Raw genomic sequence first — 25,245 nt, 5'->3', positions numbered from 1 at the left:
TCAATTATTTACTATCTGAAAATAAAAAGGAAACAATATAACCCATGTCATAATCCCAGTACATAATAAGTAACTATTTCAATATGCATATAATAAGGTAATTTAATCAATAATCTGTCATCTATTGAAAACATAAATGACACAAAGTAATATAGAAATATTGTATTTAATTTCATATTGTCAAGGAAGGGGAACGTGTTGAGGTGGGGAGGGTAGAGAACGAGGTGTATGGGGGAGAGGGGTTAGAGCTAATGTCTCAATTCTAAGTGTTATTGTCATGTCCTTATTATCCTTCTCCTACTCCCTCTCCCTCACCACCTTTGTTTGTTTCTATGACTGATTTAAATAATAGTGCTTTTATGAAATATGAATAAATCCTTCATTTATTCGCTATTTAAGTGAAATACAATACAGAGTAATCAATATGCGCATTGAAATTGTAGACTATTTATGATTAGAAACCAAATTAACTTAATAGTTGAATTCATGAGTCAATTGATGTTAGACCAACCATTGAAAATTTGAAAACACTGAATGGTCGTTTCGTCTTAGTATGAGACTCCACAACAGTGCGCACCCATGATACTGCTTCAAGAGATCCGAAACAAAGACCTATCAGTTTCATGCGCAGGCACTTAACTTCTAAACAATTAAGCCGGCCGGTATCCAACAGTGTTAATGTCTAAATTCAACCAATGCACGATGTTGCCCCATCGTGCATCATTGTCATCAAGATGTTACTATCTCACAACAGACCCGGTTGAACATCAACGATCATAAGTTCCCACTAGAACTCCAGGAAATCCGTCTTGGAGTTATTCACTGCTGAGTATAAGACGGTTAAAATCAGAGAATGGTTTTTGTGAATATTATAGTAATAATTATAGTAAGTGACCTTGAGAGTGTCCATTGATAACTAGGACTAAATGAGGGTTGTAAACCAATGTGAGGAAATAGAATTATGATTTACAATTGATGGTTAAGTTCAAGAATTACATTTAGGGTTTCCATCACGAACTGACATCAACTATAATGTCAAAACTCCATTTATCCAAATGGATGAATGAACTTCGCGCCAAAATCCAAGACCTGTTATCTTATACCTGATTGGTTCATCCATAAATGATAGTCTCGCCTTAATATCATCTAAATGATTGATCAATTCAAAAGAATCCTTCGGAGAATACTTATGTAAATGTCTTTGAAAAGGATTCAGCAACTTTGTTAGCCATTTAGCCATTTAGCTCCCATGTAGGACTGAGCTGTATTTGAAACTGATTGATCACTGTGTAGTAATCAGTGTCATGCGTCTCAGGTACAGCTTGATGACAAGTGCCAAATAGCACGAAACTTGTGTCCAGGTCTTCCTGTTGACTACCTTCAACCACCATCTTGCCGGTTTTTTACTTATATATATTATATTATATTCAGTTTTCCACGAGTATCTAACCTCATTCCTTAGTTGTGTAAAGCAGTAACTTTGTAGGTATAGAGTACTAGGCTACCGGTTAGATCTAGTCCAAACATGAAGAATCATACTTCAAGCACTTAATGCAAATGAATATTTCTGATTTGAAGGAGTAATTTACCAAAGTAATCAATCGCTTGTAAATGAAAAGAACGCAATAGTATACCTATTATATCCTTTCATTCACAATATTTTCATTAGATACATACATACTACTACTACTAATGAGTAGTTAAAATTTACACTGAAACATTAATGAAAGTCAAGATGGATAATGGCTAGAAGTGTAATCGAGGACATATCTAAAAGTTGATGTCCACCCGAGAACTCGAACCCGGTACCATTCGTTTCAAATGTCATCGCCTTATCTACTAAGTGACTACCAGGACTCCGTAACTAAGTGGATAACACAACAGCGCTTGTAAGCGAATAGTACTGGGTTCGAGTTCCAGAGTGAATATCAATTTTAGAATACAAGTACGTCCAGCTGATGAGTCCAAAATAGGACGAGACGTGTGTCCTGAATTACAATACCAGTCACTATCTATCTTTTCCTAGAATGCTTGTAAATTAGGACAATATCGAGTAAATACACATAGTATGCACATCTGTCAATAAGAGAGACTGATCAATTACAGTCCTAAATAACAATGTGAAGATATAAGTAAACAACACCTAGTGAATACAAGTGAGAGCATATTCATCTTGGCAATCTATTCTCAAATCACAAACTTTTCAGTTCAAACTATGACATGTCTGTTCAAATAGGAAAACTCGACGCTAGTGTTATTTTTTACCTGCCGGTCCAAAGCCTGAATGAAGGAGGAGAGTTGGACATGAGGTTATCGATCTCGTCCCGTTGAAAACTAACTCGCTAAAAATACGCTAACCATAAAAATTATTCCAATATAATTAGTTGATTGACTAAATCAGGATGACTTCGAACTTGTATATTCTACAAACAATTTATCAAGACATTCGAAATTGAATACACCAGTCAGTGAACATTTCCGGCACAATGAAAGAATTGACTTGAATACAGCTAAACACTAACAATATTGAATACTGGTTAGCTCACCTGTCTAGAGGTAAAGGATTCGCTCACGAAGCCGATGTTCCTGATAGAGAATCCCGCATGGAGAATAAAAGATGCACATTACTAAAGAGTCTCGTACCAGGACGAAACAGTCAATAAATGCTTCCAAGTTTTCAATAGTGGTCTAACATCGATCAATTCATGATCTTAATGGAAGGAATGGATGAAAACATGTTTGAATTCCTATTTTATTTTTGTATTATGTGAATAAAAGAGAATTGGGATGACGGTTATTAAAAGAGAAATGAAGATGATCACGCAATGAAACGATTCATTTCTTTTGGTCAATTATCCATAACATACACTAATTGATATCTATCCATTTATCTATCTGTGCAATTGATTAGTCTATAGAATAAGGAATAAGCACATCAGGTCCAACCGAAAATCGGCTGTTGTTGTTGTAATAAAGAAATTGAATTATTTCTTTTCAAACACCCCCCTCTCTCTCTCTCTCTTTGTCCTTCATTCTCTTCCATTCAGTCTATATTTCAATGATTTGGAATATAAATAATCACTATGTGCTCATTAGTAACTAGGTTCAAAATGGATTTTCTGGAGCCCTAATGAGAAGCAGTGATCAGTGGAGTTCAATCTAGTCTATTGTGAGACAATAACTCACTGATGACAACGGTGGATGGTTGTGCAACATTGTGGATTGGTTGAGGTTACACATTAACACAGTTGGATGTGGACAGTCTATGTGGTCTAGAGGTTAAGCGTTCACGCACGAAATCAAACCAATTCCAACCAAAAATTGGTGGTTGCTGTTGTAATATAGAATGTGAATTATTTCATTTCGAACTTTCCTCCCCGTTGTTTATTCTCTTCCATTCAGTCCATATTTCAATGACTTAGAATGTAAATAATCACAAATATTTATTTTTTTTCCGATGAGGAGTCATATGCTGGGACGAAGCGATCGTTTAGTGATCCCGCCTCACGCGGTTTGAAACCTGGACCTATCAGTTTCGTGCGCGAGCACTTAAATTCTGAACCAGAATGTCTACTTCAAACAATCCACGATATTGCCTCACCGGTCATCATTGTCACCAAGATGTAACTATCTTACAACAGAACCCTGTTGAACACCTCTGGTCACGACTTCTCACTAGAACTCCAAGAAATCCATCTTGAAGATCGTCACTACTGAGCGTATGATGATTATAATCAGAGGTTCTTTTTGGTTGGATATTAAAGTAATTCCCATAGTTTAGATCATAAGTTCATTGAGGCTCATTTATAAATTGAATGCTAAAAAACTAACTATACTCAAAACATTCATTACATAACTATCATCTAACTGTTAATACTAAAAACAATCGGTTATTTGCTTTATTTACCTATGCGAGTCATTAATTTTGTTACATATATATGTACCACTCATTTATATAATTAGTAGTTAATAATAACAAATCAAATGGGAATCGATATTCTCATTAGTAAAATGGTGTTAACTATGTAAAATCATTTTTAAACATTATTTTCTTAAAGAATAGGTATATATGTGAAAAATTTAAGTGAAACTTACCAACCGAAACAAACATGAAATTATGTTTTATACTTGATCTAATAGTTAAATAATCTCGACAGTTGAGATCATGAGTCAATTTAAGCGAGACCACCATTCCAATATTAGCCACTATCCATCTTTGCTTATAAAACTTGTGACCTGATGCCACAAAACTCCTTCTGAGGTTAAATAATCGTCTTATATTTTTTAGGGTGGTTCGAGTCCTGGAATAAATATCAAATCAGAAATGCAAGTATATTCAGCTGACGAATCGCAAATAGCATTCCAATACTAGCCACTATCCAACTTTGCTTTTAAAACTTGTGACCTGATGCAATATCGAGGTAATGAGCAATTTCGTGGATGAGATTCGAACCCAGGGCTTTTGGTTTTGCACGCAAACACTTAACCTCTGGACTCTTGAGTTGGTTGGCATCCAGCGGTGTCAGTGTCTAACTCCTATCGATCCATGAATGTCGTCACGATCATTAATCGACTGTCCCCGGTATATACCTTTCTTCCCTCTACACGGAATGGACTCCAATGATCCACTGGTTCCGTAGTCACTCATGTGTCAATAGAGGTTGGGCATTGACACCATTAGATGCTGGGTCCAGTGGTCTAGAGGTCAAGCGTTTGCACACGAAACCGAACGTCTTGGGTTCGAATCTTATCCATGAAATTGCATGACTATCTTCTATTGTACAATGAACCCAATCTGTGTGGGCTAGAGGCAGGTATCTACCTCAGTACAAAATAGTATGTTATTTTCTTCAGTCAAATATCGAAAGGCATCAATTACACATTAGCATTAATTGGACATACAAATTATTGCGTATGTGCAATTGATCATATAGAAAGAAAGGCCTACATTACTCTCATCAACATGTTAAGAAGGAACTAAATGTATATAATGTCATATTTGCTTAACCATATAAAGCACCAGTTCCCTAAAGATTACAAGTGAATCTTGTTACGGGGTCTAAAGTAACTTGACAACTAAATCTCATGTTCACGACCTTCAACCGTTCATCATGATAACTGGTAATTATAAATTAATTAACTAAGATACTGAATATTTTCAAATAATTAATACTGAAAAGAAAATAAATTAGTAACTATGATAAAATTTTGACAGTAATCATGGACATTCAATTGACTTATGATCTCAACTATCGAAATTACTACAATCTACACAAAAACCCTTTTAATACTAATCAACATATGTTCAATAGCGACTGGCTTCAATAGGCATATCCCTGAGTTCTAGTGAGAAGCAGTGGAGTTCAGCCAGGTCTGTTGCGAGACAGGAATTCATTGATGACAATGGTGGATGTGTCGCTTAATTTGGTGGATTAGTTGAAGTAAGATATCAAAACCGTCATATACCGGCTCAGTGGTCTAGTGGTTAATCGCCTGGAGCAAGACTGACAGGTTCTGGGTTTGAATGTCGCTAGGTGAAATCGTGGATGCTCACTACTGAGAAGTCCCAAAACAGGACGAAGCAAACGTCAAGTGCTTCCAGGTTTTAAATGGTGCTTGGAGGTAGTCAACAGGAATACCTGGACCCGGGTTTCGTGCTACTTGGCACTCGTCAGCGAGGTGTACCTGTAATCTTGAGGGAACCGGTGCTCCCTGGCGGATTCGATCTCGTGTCACCCAGCTTCACAGTCAGAGACGTTACCACTGAGCTATTCGAGCCGTGAATAACCTCCTGTAGGACTGAGATGTAATCAAAATTGACTGATCACTGGGTGGTGATCAATCTCATGCTTGTCTAGTCCTTATTAGTGCAGATCGATCGATAGCATTCGATCCCTCAAGATTACAGGTACACCTTGCTGACGAGTGCCAAATAGCACGAAACCCGGGTCCAGGGTTTCCTGTTGACTACCTCCAACCACTATCTAATCTCAATACATAGTGCCCGCAGTGTCGAGTCACCTAGACTGGTGGCCACATTGCAACATGATCGATAGCATTCGATCTGCACTAATAAGGACTAGACAAGCATGAGATTGATAACCACCCTGTGATCAATCAATTGTGCTTCCAGGTTTTCTATAGTGGTCTAGTTTCAGTTGACTAACGATTCCAACTATTTAAATAAGTAAAAGTCAGTTAGTATATCAGCTAGGACATAGGATCAAGCACATATACACATCGGTCCAAGTTGTCACACCTTACTCATTAGAGTAACAAGATGAACACCAAATTCATAGAAATAGTTACATAAGTAATAGTTATATATAAAAGGAAGATTTTGTATAAGGATATGATGCAGGAAGAAAGAATTTGTTCGTATAAAAGAAGGTATAAATTAATTTAATTCTCACAGTTTAAGGGAAGACAACGAGTGTATACACCTAATCCATTATGATTGATTCTTAGCTATGTCACCCAGAGTCTCCAACCACTGAATACGATAGTCATGCAGACCTCAACAAAGCAGTGTGTATCTGCCTACATAGCATTGTAAATACTGCTCCCATCTGCTGGTATCACCAGGTAAGTAACAGCGAGGTTAGATGCAGGGTATTAGGGAGTGATGATAAATCAGTTGATGAGGTTGTGAATCTTCATCGACTGAGATGGTTGGGCCACGTGTTACGTATGCCTGAGCACCGATTACCACGACGTGCATTGCTAACTGGTGTTGGGGATGGTTGGAAGAATGTTACAGGTGGCCAAACCAAAATGTGGTATCAGTCAATAACGTCACTAAATTCAAGTCTGAGACATGCTAATATATGCAGACTACTTGGTTGAGGTCCGTGTGGCTATGGCAACCAGTAGTGGCTGGAGACTCTTGGTGACATGGATAAGAATTGATAACAATGGTGTAGGTGTATACGCTCCCTGTATTCCTTTAAACTATGTGATTAAAATTATTCCATTTCTTTCTTTCTACAAACTAACTCTTTTTTCTGTACTATATTCTTACATAAAATCTTACCTTTATATATTACACCATTGAGACAACTGCTTCTCTGAATCCGGTGTTCGTCTTGATGTGCTGATATAGTGTGTCAACTTGGATTGATACATGCATTTCCCTGGTCCTACGTTGTAACTGACTGACTGACATAGCTCAGACTAGTAGTTAGTGACTTCAAGGAACAAAAGATTTGTATATGTAGAATGCTCATTTCAAACTCTTAGACAGTTCATTATATTTACAGCTATACTTTTATAATTTCATATTGCTTACTTAAGAACTCACAATGATAACTAACAAGATTATTCTATTAGGAAAGAGATAAACCAGATAACTCAGGTTGTGATTTCTTTTAAATGATCCTGTACGTTTTCGATTCAATGATGTTTGTATATAGAAGCATCATCTCAATAGAGAAAATGACTGTCATAATTGATCGGTTGTACGTGTGATATTGTAAGGGTTGGTTTCCAATATATACGACTGAGCCTCCAGAGCCCCCAAAGGTGCCAAAGAGTTTCCATCCAATCAGAATATGATATAGCTTTCTGGAATATCAACGTGATATACTACAATTGGGCAGTGGCATAATACGCTTCATTGAGAATAAGCTGAATGACAATGCTATTATAACAAACACTTATCTTTAATAATGATGGTTTCCAGTCAACGGATATTCAATATCTTGCACACACAGTTGTTTATTATTACTTATAACGTTTTGATGATGATTGTAGTAGTTCTCAACGTTTTAGTTTCATACAGTGGAGGTGACTTGACCTTATTATTAAAGATTGTGAGCTTTGATATTAGTTAACAGTTCCTTTGAGTACCATATGTTCTTCAACTGTAGGAATTCTGTACTTGATTTGCCAATCTTTACCATTACGTTTACGTCAAATCTTCCATAATCATCTATAATGCTTCCAAGGTACACGCAAGATTCCACATCTTCCAGAGTTTCCCCATCAAGTTTGATTATGTTACAGTTCTCTTTCTTGAATTTGAGGGTCTTGATTACTGAAACCTACTGATGAAATGACTACGTAGATATTCTATAATTGAACTTACACAGAACAATCCATTCATCTAATATGTTTTAATAATATAATTAAAATGATAAATGTATTCTTTCTACCTCCACCACTTCCCACTCTCCCCCTTCTCCGGCCCCCCCTTCCCAGTTTATTGTTGGTTTTTCACAATCTGAAACAATAATATTGGTATTTAAGGATTCATTATGAAAGCACGCAAAATTCTCAAGTTTCACGTCTTTGAATAAACAACAACAACGACGACGACAACTTTCATTTAACTTCATATGTGCATAAAGAATTCAAAGAGAAAGAAGAAAAGAGAAGAAAATTGTCTGATTATTATTGAACAGAAGGATAAAAGTTATTAAATAAATGATTTATTAATAACCAAAATGAATTCTATATTGTATACTATTGAATCAATCATGAAAGATAAAAGTGATTTCAAGATGAAGGTATGGTGTATACTACTTATATTGACTGATTGGTCAGTCATTCAGTCAGTCAACAACAACGTAGGATCAGGCACATATATGCATTAGTCCAAGTTACCATACCTCATTAACACATCAAGACGAATACCGGATTCATAGGAGCGGGTAGGCCAATAGTGGTAATACATAAAAAAAATGATTTCATCTAAGGATATAGTACAGGAAGAAAGATTTAGTACGTAGAAACAAAGATATGAAGTAATTTTAATCTCTTAGTTTAAGGGAAGACAGCAAATGTATACAACTACACCATTGTGATAGATTCTGAGCCATGTCACCCACAGTCTCAAACCACTACTGGTTACGATAATCACACGGCTCCCAACCAAGTGGTCTGCATCTATTAACATAAATCAGACTTGAATTTAGTGACGTTATTGACTGATACCACATTTTGGTTTGGCCGCCTCTAACTTTCGTCCGTTCATCTCTAACACCAGCGAGCATTGCACATTGTGGTGATCGGTGTTGAGGCATACGTAACACGTGGCCCAACCATCTCAGTCGATGAAGATTCACAACCTCATCAACTGATTTATCATCACTCCCTAATACCCTGCATCTAACCTCGCTGTTACTTACCTGATGATCCCAGCAGATGGGCGCAATATTTCTAAGACATTTTAATCAAAAACTTAACAATCTCCATAACCCCTAGACTGATAAAATACATTCATTATCAATTATTCAACGAAATACGAGCATTCTTGGAAATGTTCCATATATACAGATATATTCAGAAAGTCAGAATCATAAGTTTCCAATTTCTTCATATTACCAAGCAATTACATTGAATGAATATAATACCAAATAATCTTCAACAATAACCGCCCCTTCCCCCCCCCAAATGATTGATTTCATTATGTATAAATGTTTATTAATTGATGGCATATTATTACAAGTAGCGTATTACTTATTTAAGTGATAAGAGAGGAAAAGGAAACACCTTCACATCCAATATGAAGTTAATATAGGCAGATATGAGTTAGTTTGAGGATAGATGGATATCCAGTGAAATCCTTATTGATCCTAATGATAGCAATAGTTGAGTAGTTGCGAATTAGATGTAATCCATTCACGAGTTGTTGTTTATTATCATCAATGATGATATTTTTGTTAAGGATCTTCTGTAATTTGTACAATGAAAGGTTGTATACTTTTTTCAGAAAGATACCTGAGTAGATGATGAGACTAATGTATACATATACATAGATATCTATATATATATCAATGAAGTTACATATTTCATTAAAACGAAAAAATATTACATTTGAAGAATTGTTGAAAGTGAAGATAAAAGTATATTGATCTCAATGATGTAAAGGGTTAAGATTGTCGAGTAGATTTGTAGCTCAACTGGATGATTTTGATGAAGCTTTTTTCTCTGAGATAAATGGATGACCAAACCATCCAGCTCAGAGAACAAAACTCCATCAAGATATAAAAGGTATGTACTAGGGTGTATGTTCATTAGAATCTCATATTTCTTTGTTGATTTTGATGTAGAATAGAAAGAAAAACGATAATATATATATCAAAATATGATTATGTTATGTTTATTAAAGGTTTAATCTACAAGGTAGTAGACCGACGTCAGGAAACGCAGTTACATATTAGCCGGCAACCAAATAACTGGTTAATAAACTTTTTGTTTTCTCAGAATCATGGAGTCTATGTACACTACTGGTTTGGAGTGAAGGTCTTCCAATTCCTCTAGGTGGATCCACTATATCCACCAACTCGGCTTAAGTGTCGGATTATCTTAAACAAAACCTACTTGGTGAGAAGGCAGTGAGTGGGAATTCCTTGTGAGTGGTTGTATACGTTCTAGGGTTGAAGTGATTACAAGTTCATTTAAGCTGCGAACGGAACAAAAGACTCTGTGACTAAAGACCAATGAACTAATTACTCTATTGAGTCCCATCTCCACTAACTAGAGGGTGAATTCCTCACTTGATCTGCGAACGAGAAACAAGACTTGGTGATCAAAGACCAGTAAGCTAGCTATTGATGCGTCCCAGCCTCGCTAACTAGAGAGACAAGTCCAAGCTTGGAATGGCGAAGTATATTCTGTAAAACAGACAGAAACGAGCGACAACAACAAACACAATTCAAAACGTATATATACAGTTTAAAACCGTCCTTAGAAAGCGTTATAAAATAGCATACTAAAAGACGCAACGGACCAGTAACATTTAGGATTTTTCTCAGTGGGACATACGACATGAAGGTGACAAAAGCGATTTTGGCGCGAAAACAAGGAAGTTCAAATTTTCTGAATGAAATTACAAAATTAGAACCGTTTCCGAGTGTGTTCTGGGAGTCTAACGTTCACAAAAATACGCGTGGTCATTTGTGAACATTTCGAGTGGGAGAGCTAAATCCCTACACAGACCAGACCACGTGGTTTTCTTATGGGTTCACACCTAGAGCCTTTGACCTGAAGGTCTAGTCCACAAGGCGGTGGAGCAACATAAGGAGATGCAGTACCGTGGTGGCCAGTTGACCAACAATAGATTCATACGCCATTTTCCCCTTCAGGATCCTGAAGCTCATGTGCACCTTTGGTTTAGAATGAGAGTTGTCCAATTACCCGAGGCGGGTTCCCCATGTCCACCAACCCCGTCAAAGCGTCGGACATTCGCTTTTCGGTCTCTCAATTTCGTAAACAACAGTAATACCGTGAGAAGACAGTGAGTAGGACTTCCGTGGCATTGACTTTATTCGCGTGACCATGTGTGAGCATTTGGAGAGGGAGAGCTGACTCCCCCACTTTCGGCCGTACTATTGCATTTGACGACATCTTGGCAACATGGCAACTTAATTGTCAGAAATCAGTCAGCATTAAAGGGTTAAACAACTATGATATATTGATGACTACTTAGTGACCAAAAACATACAATTCATTGATTCTACTTTACAGGTACCTTCAGAAGAACCTTTTCACGGTGTCAGTCAGTCAGTAACAACGTGGAACGTCGTACTTACGTACATCGGTTCCAGTTACCATACCACATTAGCACAAAGAAACAATTGTGAATTCGAATCCCGTAGTGGTAGAGGTAGTAAGAGTATAAGCAGTAATTGGAAGGAGTAGGGTTTGAAGATGTCATTCAAGGAGTATAATAAAACGAACTAAATTTGGAAAGAGAAAAAAAGAGACAGGGAGGATTCAGGAGATTAAAATTTAGGAGGACACAAAGAGTGGATGCACCTGTGCCATTGTAAACCATTTTGAGCCATATGATGCAAGATCTAACCATCGGTTGTTATCATTTTGCGGATCCCAACCAGGCAGTCTACACCTGCCAACATGGCTCAGCCCACCGATTAGTGACTTCATGGATTTGTGCCATGTTTTAGTTTGGCCGTCCATAGCTTTTTTCGACCTACTCCTACAACGTCAAACATCGCACGTCGGGGCAGTCGGTGGTTGAGCATACATCAATACATGTCTCAGCCATCTCAACTGATGAAACTTCACTACTTCATCAATTGATTTGCCATCCTTACCTAGTGCCCGTGTCCTAACAACTGCGTTACTTACTCGATGGTACAAGGATAAACGAGCGATGTCTCGAAGACATCTATGATCAAATACTAGTAACCTACGAATATCCTCTACTCTTACCGGCCATGTTTCACTGCCATAAAGTAGAACGAAAGTAACTGCTGCGCAGTAAACCCGTACTTTGGTTGACAGTCGGGAATCTCGCCTACGCCATAAATGACGAAAGTTGGCGAAAATTAGTCGAACCTTCTGTATCCAGGAAATAATAACTTCACTCATACCTATAACAACACTCAAGACCACTGTCTAACTTTAGTTGAATCATCAATTCAACTATTATAATACTGTAATCTTTCTTAAATCTTTATCATCACAATCATTTACTTCACTCATTTCCTTTACTTCTGATTCGTATAATCCACCATCTTTCACAATTGATTGATCATTTGGTGGAGATCAATGTCATGTTTGTCAAGTCCTTATTTAGTGCAGATCGAATGCTATCGACCATGATGCAATGTGGTCACCAGTTTAGGTGACTCGACATCGCGTGCACTTTTGTGAGATTAGATGGTGGTTGGGGGTTGTCGATGGGAAACCATGGACCCGAGTTTCGTGCCACTTGGCACTTGTCAGCAAAGTGTACCAATAATCTTGATGGAACTGATGCTTCTGACGGATTCGATCCCGTATCACCCCAGCATCACAGTCAGAGACGTTAACACTAGGCTATCCGGACTAGAATTGACGTCCTGTGGGACTGAAGTGTAATCACAATTGATTGGTCACTGAGTGGTGACCAATATCATGTATGTCAAGTCCTTTTAGTTCAGATCGAATCCTATCGACCATGATGCAATGTGACCATCAGTCCAGGTGACTCAACACTGTCTGCCCGTGTCTAGGATTTCCCGTCGACGACCTTCCACCACCATCTAACTATCATCTTTCACTTACATCGATCATCACAATATCTATGGTCATATATAGGTGATAAATAGGAATTCGTATATGTTGAATAAACAATAGAATTTCCAATTGTTCTATGTAATGATGATTGTGTATATACATCAAGATTACGATGATCATTCGTCAATGTTGCATTCATAGAACTGTTCAAATGATGAGTTGATAGATTTGATGTATTTAATGAAGTATATTTTTGTCCTATCAATTGATTATTGTTATGATAATAATAATCATTAGTGTTATTGTTGTTGCTATGGTTACTAGTGTTATACCAGAAAGGTGATGAACAGATCGGGATTGTATGTAAATGATTTGTGTAATGAAATGGATCAGTATGAGTAGTATTACTACTAGTAGTATTCACATTTAGTTGATCATTTATTGATTGATGAATGATGTTTGTATCTGGCCAAATTGATTGATTATTATGATTAATGATTATCGATGAATATTGATATTTTTTATTGGTTGATAAACAACTAATTAGATATGGTTTCTTTAATGATTGATGATGATTTTTGGTTGTTGTTGTTGTTGTTGTTGTTATGATCATTGGATTACATTCAGTTTTAATAATATGATGATTGAATTTTTGTTTACAATAAGATTGTATCCATATTACGATACTACTTATAATAATAATCAATAATATCATGGTAATAACCAATAAAATCCACAAAAATTGATTCTGATGATGAGGATGATGATTAGATAACCAAAATGTCATTGTTTTCTGATTCGAATGGATGATTGATTGATTATTGATTATCGATGGATTAAATGAATGAATTTTAATAAAAACTTGTATTTCATTTGATACTAAAGATGGTATACCCATATCTTTAAGTGATATCTTGATATGATAGATCCCTTCAATAGGTGGATCATATGATGGATTCGTATCCATATTAATCAATGTGGATTCATATGCTGAATCCATGAACCAATTTGTATATAATTTACTATTCGATTCATTTAAATAAAAATATTGACTACCATTAGTCAATAGATTTAATTGATATAATATAGTACCATTTAAACCATGATCTGGATCATAACCTTTCAATTGTATAACGAATGTGTGAATTGGTGTATTTGTATAAATCATTATGGAATGATCTGGATCTGAATCATGATCTGGATCTGGATCATAATCACCAATAATACTATTATAAATAGGATATATACATATTGGTATATTATCATTTTCATCTAATATATTGATAGTTAATGTATATGTTATACTATTTATTGATTTAAGATTATTATTATCAGTATTATATGTAATAAATTGATAAAAAAATTTATTGATTTTTTCACGATCAATAATTAATTGATTAATCAATATTGCTTTTAATTCATATTCATTAATTGATTCATTTTGATTGATTTGTTTATAATGAAAATTGATATCGGGTATAATTTTAATATAATGATTATATTGATTATCGATTGATTGGTTATCGATTGATGGATTATTGAATAATCGATTATTGATTGGTTGATTATTGATTGATGGATTAATGATTGATGGATTATTATCTAATAATAAATGTATCATTGAATTTCTGGAATCTTTATCTAAATCAATTAAATGTATAAAACCAATAAAAGTATTGATTTTTTGATTTTCTTGAAAATCAATATTGATATGATTATTATTATATAATATTGGTAAATGATCATTAATATCGATTAATTGTATGATGAATTGTGTATGAGTAGTTAAATTTCCTTTATCTATAGCTAATATAGTTAAATTAAAATATTCAATTTGTTCACGATCTAATAAATGATTATGTAATACTGTAATGATGCCATTTAATGGATCAATTTCAAATGGTTGTTCATATTCTTGTGGATGTCTTAAATAGTTTGAATGATCCGGATCTTCTTCATCATGATCATGATCATGATCACCAATATAATTGAATGTAATTGATTTTAATTGATAAGTTAATTGTCCATATTCACCTTTATCTAAATCATAGGCTTTCATTTCAGTAATATATGCTCCATCTGATATATGTTCTGGTATTTTAATATAATATTTGGATTGTTTAAATATAGGTATATTATCATTTTGATCAGAGATAGCTGCTGTGATACGAAATCGATATGGATGTTTCAATAGATCCTTCTCGTGGAAGTGTTGTAAAGTGAAATTTACTTTTTGAATGGTTCTATATCTGCTAAATCATAACAATCAATTAATAATGAAGCATATTGAATCTGTTCATAATCAAATATACCTTTTGTAAATATAAAAATACAGTATCTGAGACTGGATGTAAACTTAAATAATCTTGACCAGCTAGAAGTTCTTTATCTTGAAGATGAGTTGATTCTAATGAAGTTGGTTTACAAAGGATCTAAAAAGAAAAACATCAGTGATTTTAATGAAAGTTTATTGAATTCACGCATTCATGATCCCGCTCGGGGGATTCGAACTCAGGGCCTTCAGTCTCGTGCGCGAACGCTTAACCTACTGGACGACTGCTCAGGATTTCCACAATAAGACGAAACGGCCGTCCAGTGCTTCCAGGTTATAAATGGTGGTCTAACATCAATCGGTTCATGATCTCAATCAAAAACTTAACAAACTCCACAACACATAAACTGATAACCTTATATATTTTGATGGAGTTTTGTTCTGTGAATTGGTTGGTGGAGATTTCATCGTTCACTTGAATGACATCATCTGCAGCACAAATTTCAAGTAGAGGTGAAGTGTTCAGATTTTTTATATGTGATTCACAACTTGTCCTGTACACCTCAATGTTGATTGGTTCTTGTTGATCTTAGACCTGTGATTGTTTACTTCTTTGTTTTCATTATATCTCCCATCGGTTTGATTTTTGTTTCTACGTTTGTGCATTATTATGCACATGATGATGATGATGCTGATGATATCGTTCAGAAGAACAATGAAAGTAACACAACCAAACCATCCAGCTCAGAGAACAAAACTTCATTAAAATGATCCACCTCAGCTACAAATGTTCTTCACCATCTCAATCTCATATATGTTAAGTTTTAGAATGATACTTGTCACTGGTTTAGCTTACATGTTATAATATGCAGGTACTGTAGCGTATTATTACTTATTTACTTAATCACGCCAATTGTTCCTCGTGGAGGAGCATAGGCCGCTCACCAGCATTCTCCATCCAAACCTGTTCCGGGCAAACCTTTTCAGATCATTCCAGTTGTTATTGATCCTTTTCATTTCTGTTTCTATTTCCCGACGTAATGTGTTATTTGGCCTTTCTCTTTTCCACTTCTATTCACGATTCTAAGTGAGGGCTTGCCTTGTGATACAGTTTGGTGATTTCCGTAATATATGTACTATCCATTTCCATCGTCTTTCCAGAATTTCCTATTCAGTTGGAAGATGTTTTTCTCTCTCTCAAAGAAGGCTGTTGCTAATGGTATCCGACCAATGTATGATGAGTATCTTGCATAAACAACTATTTATAAATACTTGTACCTTCTTGATGATGGTTGTAGTAGTTCCTCAAGTTCCAGCTCCGTGCAGTAGAACTAACTGCCTTGACGTTTGTATTGAAGATTCTGACTTTGATATTGGTTGAAAGTTGTTTTGAGTTCCATATGTTGTTCAATTGTAGGAATGCTGTCCTTGCTTTGCCAATCCTCACATTAACGTTTGCATCAGATGCTCACTGTTCATCGATGATGCTTCCCAGATGCGTAAAGGATTCTACATCTTCCAGAGTTTCGTCATCAAGTGTGATTGGAGTGGCGTTCTTCGTGTTGTATTTGAGGACCTTGGTTTTCCCTTGTGTATGTTGGGGTCAACTGATGGTAGCCTAATAATATGTAAACGTAATGTTAACTGCAATTAAAGAACAGTGATTTATCGACCGAACTCACGACTCATAAACCCGTACAAGCAGTCAAGATTCTTTACCGATGCTCTCTTGGTTTAAATATAACTACAGTTAGTACCATTGATGCAGACAGGATATCAGTTGTTATAACATTTGTACGTTTGTACTCCTCTCAATGTATGATGTGACGATACCACCAATTAGAGAACAGTGGTTTATCGACTGGACCAATGACACACAAACCTGTACGAGTGGTCTAGATTCTATACCGATCCATCTTTTTGACTAGCCCTGCATGCCTCAGCCACTGCGATATAAACATACTTGGTTTATATACAAACATACAAATCACATTGTACGATAAAATCGAAAACAACATTTATAGATCTAATCAAAAGTGGTTTTGAATGTGTGAGACTGTAATGAATAGACTGGGCATAGCTCAAGAACGGTAAATTGTATAATAATAGTCTATGAGTCAAATTGAAGCTTATAATAAGAGGAATATGAATATACATAGTTTAGTTACTTAAAAATTTACACAATATAAATATATGTATCGTATTGGTCCATAAACAGATTCCAATAGTTACCATCCACTATTCTCGTTGAGATAATAACAGTGTACATAATAAGCAACTAAGGATAGTGGCTAGCAGTGCAATCCACATCCTGGAACGTGAATCATAGATTCCACTACTAGTCACTATCCATCTAAGCCTATAATGCTTGTGAATTAAGGTAATATCAAGGTCATATGCATAGGATGCCAATAAGAGTCCGATCAATTATATTCATGAACATCAATTAGAAGATTCAAGTAAACAATACCTAATGAATCCAATATATTGTAGTTGTTAATTAACGAAAGCTAAAAGCGTAAATCACTCGAAATCAAATCGATGAGTTCAAAAACAAGCAAACAAACAAACAAACGAAGCACTCAATAATGAGGACTAAATATTTTAGGTCCGACTTCCGGCAAGATCATAAGTGAACATTGTTATTTCCTCTTTGTCCCAAATAGAAACTATGAGAAGACAACAACAACAACAATGACAAACATGTAAACTTCTTTTCATTTGCATCTATTTCATTATAGACACAGGATAGTGTTAATTAGTTTCGTAATACCTTTATTCATCCTATTACAAATGTTTAGTTCTCATTAGGTAAACAATTTCCGATCATCTGTGTTATTGTCATGACCTCTTCTTCTTCTTCTTCTCCATCTACCTCTTCGCCTTCTACTTGGTCTTCAACTAATAGAATAATTGATCATGTTTATCAAGTAAGTGGTTAGTTTATTGCGTGATTCACATTCTCCAGGTAGGAAAGTGAACATAGTATTGATCAATCTGTATATGAATCAATTTATCTTTTATGTTAGTATTAGATTAATAGGTTGAAAATCTTGGATGGTAGTTGGAGGTAGTCAACAGGAAACCCTAGACCCGGGTTTCGTGCTACTTGGCACTCGTCAGCAAGGTTTACCTATAATCTTGAGGGAACTTGTGTAGCTTGATGGAGTCGATCTCGAGTCACCCAGCTTCACAGTCAGAGACGTTACCACTAAGCTATCCGGACCGTGATTGACCTTATGTAGGACTGAGATGTAATCACAATTCATTGATCACTGGGTGGTGATCAATGTCATGTGCGTCAAGTTCTTTGTTGTGCAGATCGAATCCTATCGACCATGATACAGTGTGGCCGTCGGGGAGCACCAGTTTCATCAAGATTATAGGTACGCCTTGCTGACGAGTGCCAAGTATCACGAAACCCGGGTCCAGGGTTTCCTGTTGACTACCTACAACCACCATCTAATTTCAACATAGTGAACGCAATGTCAAGTCACCTAGACTGGTGGCCACATTGCTTCTTGGTCGATAGGATTCGATCTGCACTAATGAGGACTTGATACATATGACATTGGTCACCACCCAGTTATCAATCAGTCGACTTTGAAAGTCTGTTTTGATAATACCTTTTCAGTCATTTCGTCTTATTCGGAACTCCGCAACTGAATATACCTGCATTCTAGAGTTCATATGTTACTCCAAGACTCGAACTTAGCACCGTTTGGTCTAAACGCCACCATGTTATCCACTTATCTACTGAGTCTTGACAAACACTTGTGCTTGTGCAATAGGATGAGGTGAAAATACACTTGGTGTTTTTTACTTGAATCTTCCCACTGTTATTGAGGACTGCTATTGATAAGTCTCTTATTGGCATATGTACAAACTGTGTGTATTGCCTTGATATTGTCTAAATTCAGAAGAATTCTAAGCAAAGATGGATCGTGACCAGCATTAGAATTCAGAATACGTATTTTGTCTTACTTGAGACTAGTCAGCAAACCAATAAATGTTAAACTGAAAAGGAGCACTGCAAAAACATATTCGAGATCGATTATGTTACACACAATTTCCCTCAAGATTATAGGTACACCTTGCTGATGAGTGCCAAGTAGTACGAAACCCGGGTCCAGGGTTTCCTGTAGACTGCCTCCAACGATCATATAATCCTCAACATTATGAATCCAAGATCCCGAACACGAGACACGAACTTGTTGTTTTCGGCATCCAACACTATTCATATCTTTCTTCAACTAAGTAACGAAATGGTGCCACCATCCACCGTTGTCTTAAGTGAGTTACTGTTTCACAACAGACACGGTTTAACTCCACTAGTCACGGTTTCCCACTGGAACTTCAATATATTCATCCTGAATCCAGCCACTAGTGAACACACGATAGTTATTATCAGAAACGGTGTTTTGTGAATATTGTAGTTAATTTGACAGTTGAACTAATGAATCGACCAACCATGAAAAACTTGAAATCATTGGACGATCGTCTCATTCTAGTATGGGTACTCCTCCTCATTGCATATTCGCGATCCTGCATGCAGAATTCGCATCCAGCATCTCCAGTTTTCGCGCACATAGGAATCGAACAAATAGCCAATATCACTATAATCTCCACAAAAACAACTTCAATCTAATAGTAACAGTTTCTTACTCTTTCCACATGGTGATCACAAGATTGGAAAATCATACAATTTCCACCCTTCTATTTTGTTGCTATTCTATTGAAAACTTTCATGCAAATGAATGTCTGTTTTCTAGTTTTAAAATCCCCCCCAAAAAATATTGATAATCAATAAATTATAATAACAGCTGTCATTTTGATTCGTTTTGTTCACATGAAGGGTTTATTCTGGTTAATGTTTCTTTTTTGGGCAAAGTTAATTTCTATGGGTTGGGGTTTAGTGACCCTATATCTAAGCCATCCTCCACTTTGTTTTGTGTGGTCTGAGGATCGGTAATAGCTTTAGACGAGCTACAAGTGGAGTTGTCAACATGTATAAAATCATAGATACTATCTATCTTGTTCAAATATAAATTATTATTTAAGTAAGACGATAGAAAACATAGGGCATTTTAGTTTGATATTAGATGGTTGTAGGTAGTGGTAGTAGTGGTAGTAGTAGTAGTAGTAGTAGTAGTAGTAGTAGTAGTAGTAGTAGAGTAATGCACCAGTCAGACACGGTGTATCTAGAATTTAGATAGGAGATGATACTAAACAACAACAAAAAGATTGGCGAGACTATAGTTTATGGACAAACTATTCAGATTCACGATAACAGGTGCACGTTTCATCCTACTTGGTACTCATCAGCTGGATGTACCTGAATCCTGGAGTTGATGTTCACTCTGAGACTCGAACCCGGTGCCGTCCGCGTCAAGCTCAATCGTGTTGTGCACCTAGCTACCGAATCCTGATAGTCACATGCATGTGCACAGTATGCACATACATCATTAAGAGACGCATCAAATGCAGTGCTAAACATCAATGGGAAGATCCGAACAAACAATGCCAAGTGAATTTAAACTTCACACCATTGCACAGGCACAAGTGGCTATTCTGACTCAGTAGCAAAGTGAATAACGCGATAGCGTTTGAAGCGAATGGTACTGTGTTCAAGTCTCGGAGTGAAAATCAACTCCGGGATTCAGGTACTTCCAGCTGACGCGTTCCAAATAGGACGAAACGCGCGTCCTAGATTCCACTGCTAGCCACTGTCTATCTTTGCATATAATGCTTGTGAATTAAGGCAATATCAAGGCAATACACACAATATGCACTTATGCCAATAACTGATGAATTGTACTGCTAAACATCAATGGGAAGATTCAGACAAACAATTTCAAGTGAATCTTTATGCATTTGGCTAAATAGTGTCTTGACATTTTAGCTGATAACAGTTTGTGATGAAAACTCCAAATCCATTTTATATCCCTAACTATCAACTGTAAATTACAATCCTTATTCTTCATATTGGATTATTACGCTCATTTAACCGTAGTCAGTAAGTGGACATTCTCAAGGTCTCTATAACGTCACTCCAAGGTCGTCTTGAAATCATAGTCTCACCAGAAGATCTTAGCAACTAATTTACAGAAATATCAGAATGTTTTTGGGTTGTGGTGGAGATCATGGGTCAATTGAAGCTAGACCACTATGGAAAACCTTATATCACTGGACGGCTGTTTCGTCCTATTGTAGGACTCCTTAGCATTATATCAGCTCTATCCCGATCAAAGTTATTTTTTCTAGGTGGCAAAATTGTTCAATGTTTATTATTAGATAAATAATTAATAGTAAATATGAGGTTTCTTATTTGAAGAATTAATTAGTGTGAAATTCTTCTTTTATCTTTCCTTCCCACCTCCACACACGACTAATACTTCCTCATTCTGTTACCCTATCACACCCTATCCCCACCCCCAGTGAATGCATTCGATACGCAAAAAAATAAAATTCATTCTATCCTAAACCTAAAAACGTACAAAAGATGTTGATCGTTTTGATGTCAACTCATTCATTCATTCTTTCACTCATTCCTTCATTGAATTTCTTTAGCTTCAATGAATCATCCTACTTCTTACAACCATCACCTATTACCACCAACATCATCATCATTATCATCACCTTCATCACATACAAAATTTCATTCATGTTGTATGATTTTTTTTGCTTTAGATTATCGTTTTAAACTTTTCTTTTATTCTTTCAAACGGAATTCCGTTTATTTACAAAGTGCAACAATGCAAAGTAAACAAAGAAATAAATAAAATTTTGTAGACAAATGAGATAAGAAAAGAAACATTATTGATAATAATAAGAAGGAGAAGAAGAAGAAGAAGAGGTAAAATGAGCAGTAGGTAGGGGAGGACAATAGGATATTTTTAGTAACAAAGGAGAAAAGAAAAAAAAATCATTTCAAACAATCTTTAGTTTTCTATCTTCCCGTTTTTACCACTACCATCACCATCACCAACACCACCCCTATTTTATCTATATTTATTTTTATCAATTTTATCTTAACTTCAACTATGAAAAAAAAAATCAATTTTTTTCTAAATTAATTCTTCTTTATCTTTTTTTCTCTTTCTTTCTTTCTTTCTCTCTCTATCAGTTTTGTTTATTAATTAATGAAGATAAATGTATTGAAATATTCATGTCATTTCTACTAGATAGACGTTCGAATCTCGCGAAGGGCGGGATCGTGGATGTGCACTGATGAGAAGTCTCATACTAGTACAAAACGGTCGTCCAGTGTTTCCAGGTGTTCCATGGTGATCTAGCTTCAATTGACTCATGATTTCAACCAGTGAAAGATAAACGTATTATTGGGCTGAATTCCTATTGGCTATTATATAATCAATCAATACATTGATTATATCCAAAGATGAATATTAAATGGTAGTAGAATCCAGTTTGATGCTCGATTTATCCTATTTGGGACTTGTCAACTGGATGTACTTGAATCCCAGAGTTCATGTTGACTCTAGGATTTAAACTCAGTACCATTCGCTTCAAACACTTACATTTTTCACTTACCTAACGAGTCTTGATTAAGATCAAGCATGTGTGAAAGGGTGAATTAAAAATTCACCTAGTATTTTTGTTTACTTGAGTCTTCCCATTGATGTTTATCATTGCAATTGATCAGTCTCCTATTATCATATATGCATTTTCGACATTGCCTTAAGTCACAAGTACTTTTAGTCAAAAATGGATAGTGGTTGACGTATCTCAAATAGGACGAAATATGTGTTTTCAATCCTATTGCGAACCACTATCCATCTTTGCTTATACATCTTCACATGACCAAATATTCTTGATGTGTAGTAACTTAATATCAGTATCATAATATTCGATTTATAAATATACGTGGTAACCAATTGCTGAATTTATTTTTCAATTAAGAGTAAACACAACATGACCTTGAGATAGAGAACTTGACTTTAATCGATTCCATGGAATAGTTTAGTTGAATCGTCATTCGGCCTTATATCAACCAAAATTACTAGAAATCCCATTAGGTCAGCTTGTCCAAAGAAGGAATAAAGGTGTACAAAAATGTATCGTTCTATATTATAATCTTGTTAATTTACATTCCAATATAATTAACTATTGTGGTGAGACTATCAGTTATGTATGACCTTAAAACGACGCCAGACTGATCTTGAGAGTGTGTTCAACTAATTACTAGGATCAAATGAAGGTTATAAATTACTGTAAGATTAAGGTAAGTGATAAGATGTGGAGAGTTTTCATAATGAACTAACAACAGCTAAACTGTCATGAATCTATTTAACCAAATGGATAAGTGGATTTCTTGTGAAAATCCAAGATCTGTTTTCTTATGCTTGATTGCTTCATCCATAAATTGTATTCTTGCCACTAATGGTAATATCAAAACAATTTTACTGTATGGAGCAAGAACTTGGAAACCATCATCCAGAAGATACAAGTGTTTATTAACAGTTATCCGTTGACCAGACACTATCAGTAACAATCTACCATAGGAGAGAACAAACCAAAACCTTGCGGAAAATCTGATAGCCACATATTGAGGAAAATACTGAACTACGTCACAAAGCAAGCCCTCACTTGGAGTCCTCAAGTGTAAAGGGGAAGAGAAACAACATATAACGCACCATGTCAAGAAATGGAAGAAAACATAAGAAGAATAAACAACAATTAAATAGAACTAGAAAGGAAGGCGAGACGTCCAGACCTCTTTCAAACTTTGATAAGTTTTTGAATCATGTAAAAGAAGTATATTCACTTTAATTACTTGGTTTCTCATAATATATTTCCACTTTATGCTAACTGTCTTCTGATTGGCTATTATTTCTAAAAGTCACTCAAGTTTCGTTCAAAGTTTGTCCATAAATGATAGACTCGCCGAATGGGGAATCCTCGGGACAAATTAGATTGGATGAGCGCTAGTCGGCGACTTTTGCTCCATGAGGAATAAATAAGTCAGTCACTATGATCAGAATAACTTACTTTCCCATGAGATACTTCATCTTTAATGTAAAATCGTATAATTGGTTTTGTAAATAATTGTCCTTCTGGTATCGTAATATTCTCTTGTATCATTATTGTTGGTATATTATCATTATTATCTTTAATTTGAATAGAAATCGACGTCGTACAGGATAATGGTGGACTACCAGAATCTTTGACAACAATCGGTAATAGAAATTGACGTTCAGAATATACTTCATAATCTAATGGTTCACGTATTGTAATCGCACCATTGATTGAATCAATATGAAATTTTATTGGAATCAGACTATTAGCTAATGGACTAAATGAATAGATTAAACGACTTTTCTCACCAGAATCAGCATCTGTTGCATTCACTATATAGAATGGTTTATTATCTAATGTTGTATTCTCTGGTAATAGAATGTATTGTTCTACCATTGTTGATTGTTTCATAATAATCGGGTGATTATCATTCATATCTAATAAACGAATGATGATTGATAATGAACAAGTTATTGATGGATCACCACCATCAATGGCATAGAATGTAGCATAGATTTCACGATCATCTATATTTTCATAATCTAATGATCGAAGAAGTATCAATTTTGGATTGATTGAATGAATATGATCATATGTCATAGTAATATTTAATCGAGGTTCTTTCACAAGATCTCCATTATTTGTATGTTCAATGAGTTTATACATCACTATACCATTTAGTTCAGAATCTGGATCTGATGCAATAGGTAAACCTTCAAATCCATTTGTATCCCCTTCACTTATATAAATAACAAATGGTTTATTCAATAATCATATTGAATCATATTCGGTGACATAAAAAACGCGGTGGATTATCATTTGCATCAATAATTCGTATATTTAAATGTATCATAGTTTGTTGTTCATTGGATTCATTCAATTTGATCGAGTTTCGTCTCAATTTTTCTTCATCTTTATCAGTAATACGATCATTTTTCATGAATGAATAATTCACTTGATCCAAATCATGT

The 25,245-nt window shown here is 35.5% G+C and overlaps 1 protein-coding gene across 1 annotated transcript; it reads right to left on the bottom strand.

Moving 5' to 3' along the window:
* On the bottom strand, positions 1-24,940 carry PCDHAC2_3 (putative calcium-dependent cell-adhesion protein; the record flags this gene model as incomplete). The annotated part of the gene is made up of 4 exons (XM_051219259.1): positions 1-15; positions 13,082-15,163; positions 15,279-15,398; positions 24,248-24,940. 4 exons carry the CDS (start codon positions 24,938-24,940, stop codon positions 1-3), a joined length of 2,910 nt encoding a protein of 969 aa, XP_051068591.1.
* Positions 24,941-25,245: the final 305 nt, after the last annotated feature.

This window comes from Schistosoma haematobium, chromosome 2, assembly GCF_000699445.3.
Source record: "Schistosoma haematobium chromosome 2, whole genome shotgun sequence".
NCBI classification, from domain to species: domain Eukaryota; kingdom Metazoa; phylum Platyhelminthes; class Trematoda; order Strigeidida; family Schistosomatidae; genus Schistosoma; species Schistosoma haematobium.
The sequence above is the reverse complement of the archived record's forward strand: the minus strand, read 5'-3'. Positions and strand labels throughout refer to the sequence as shown.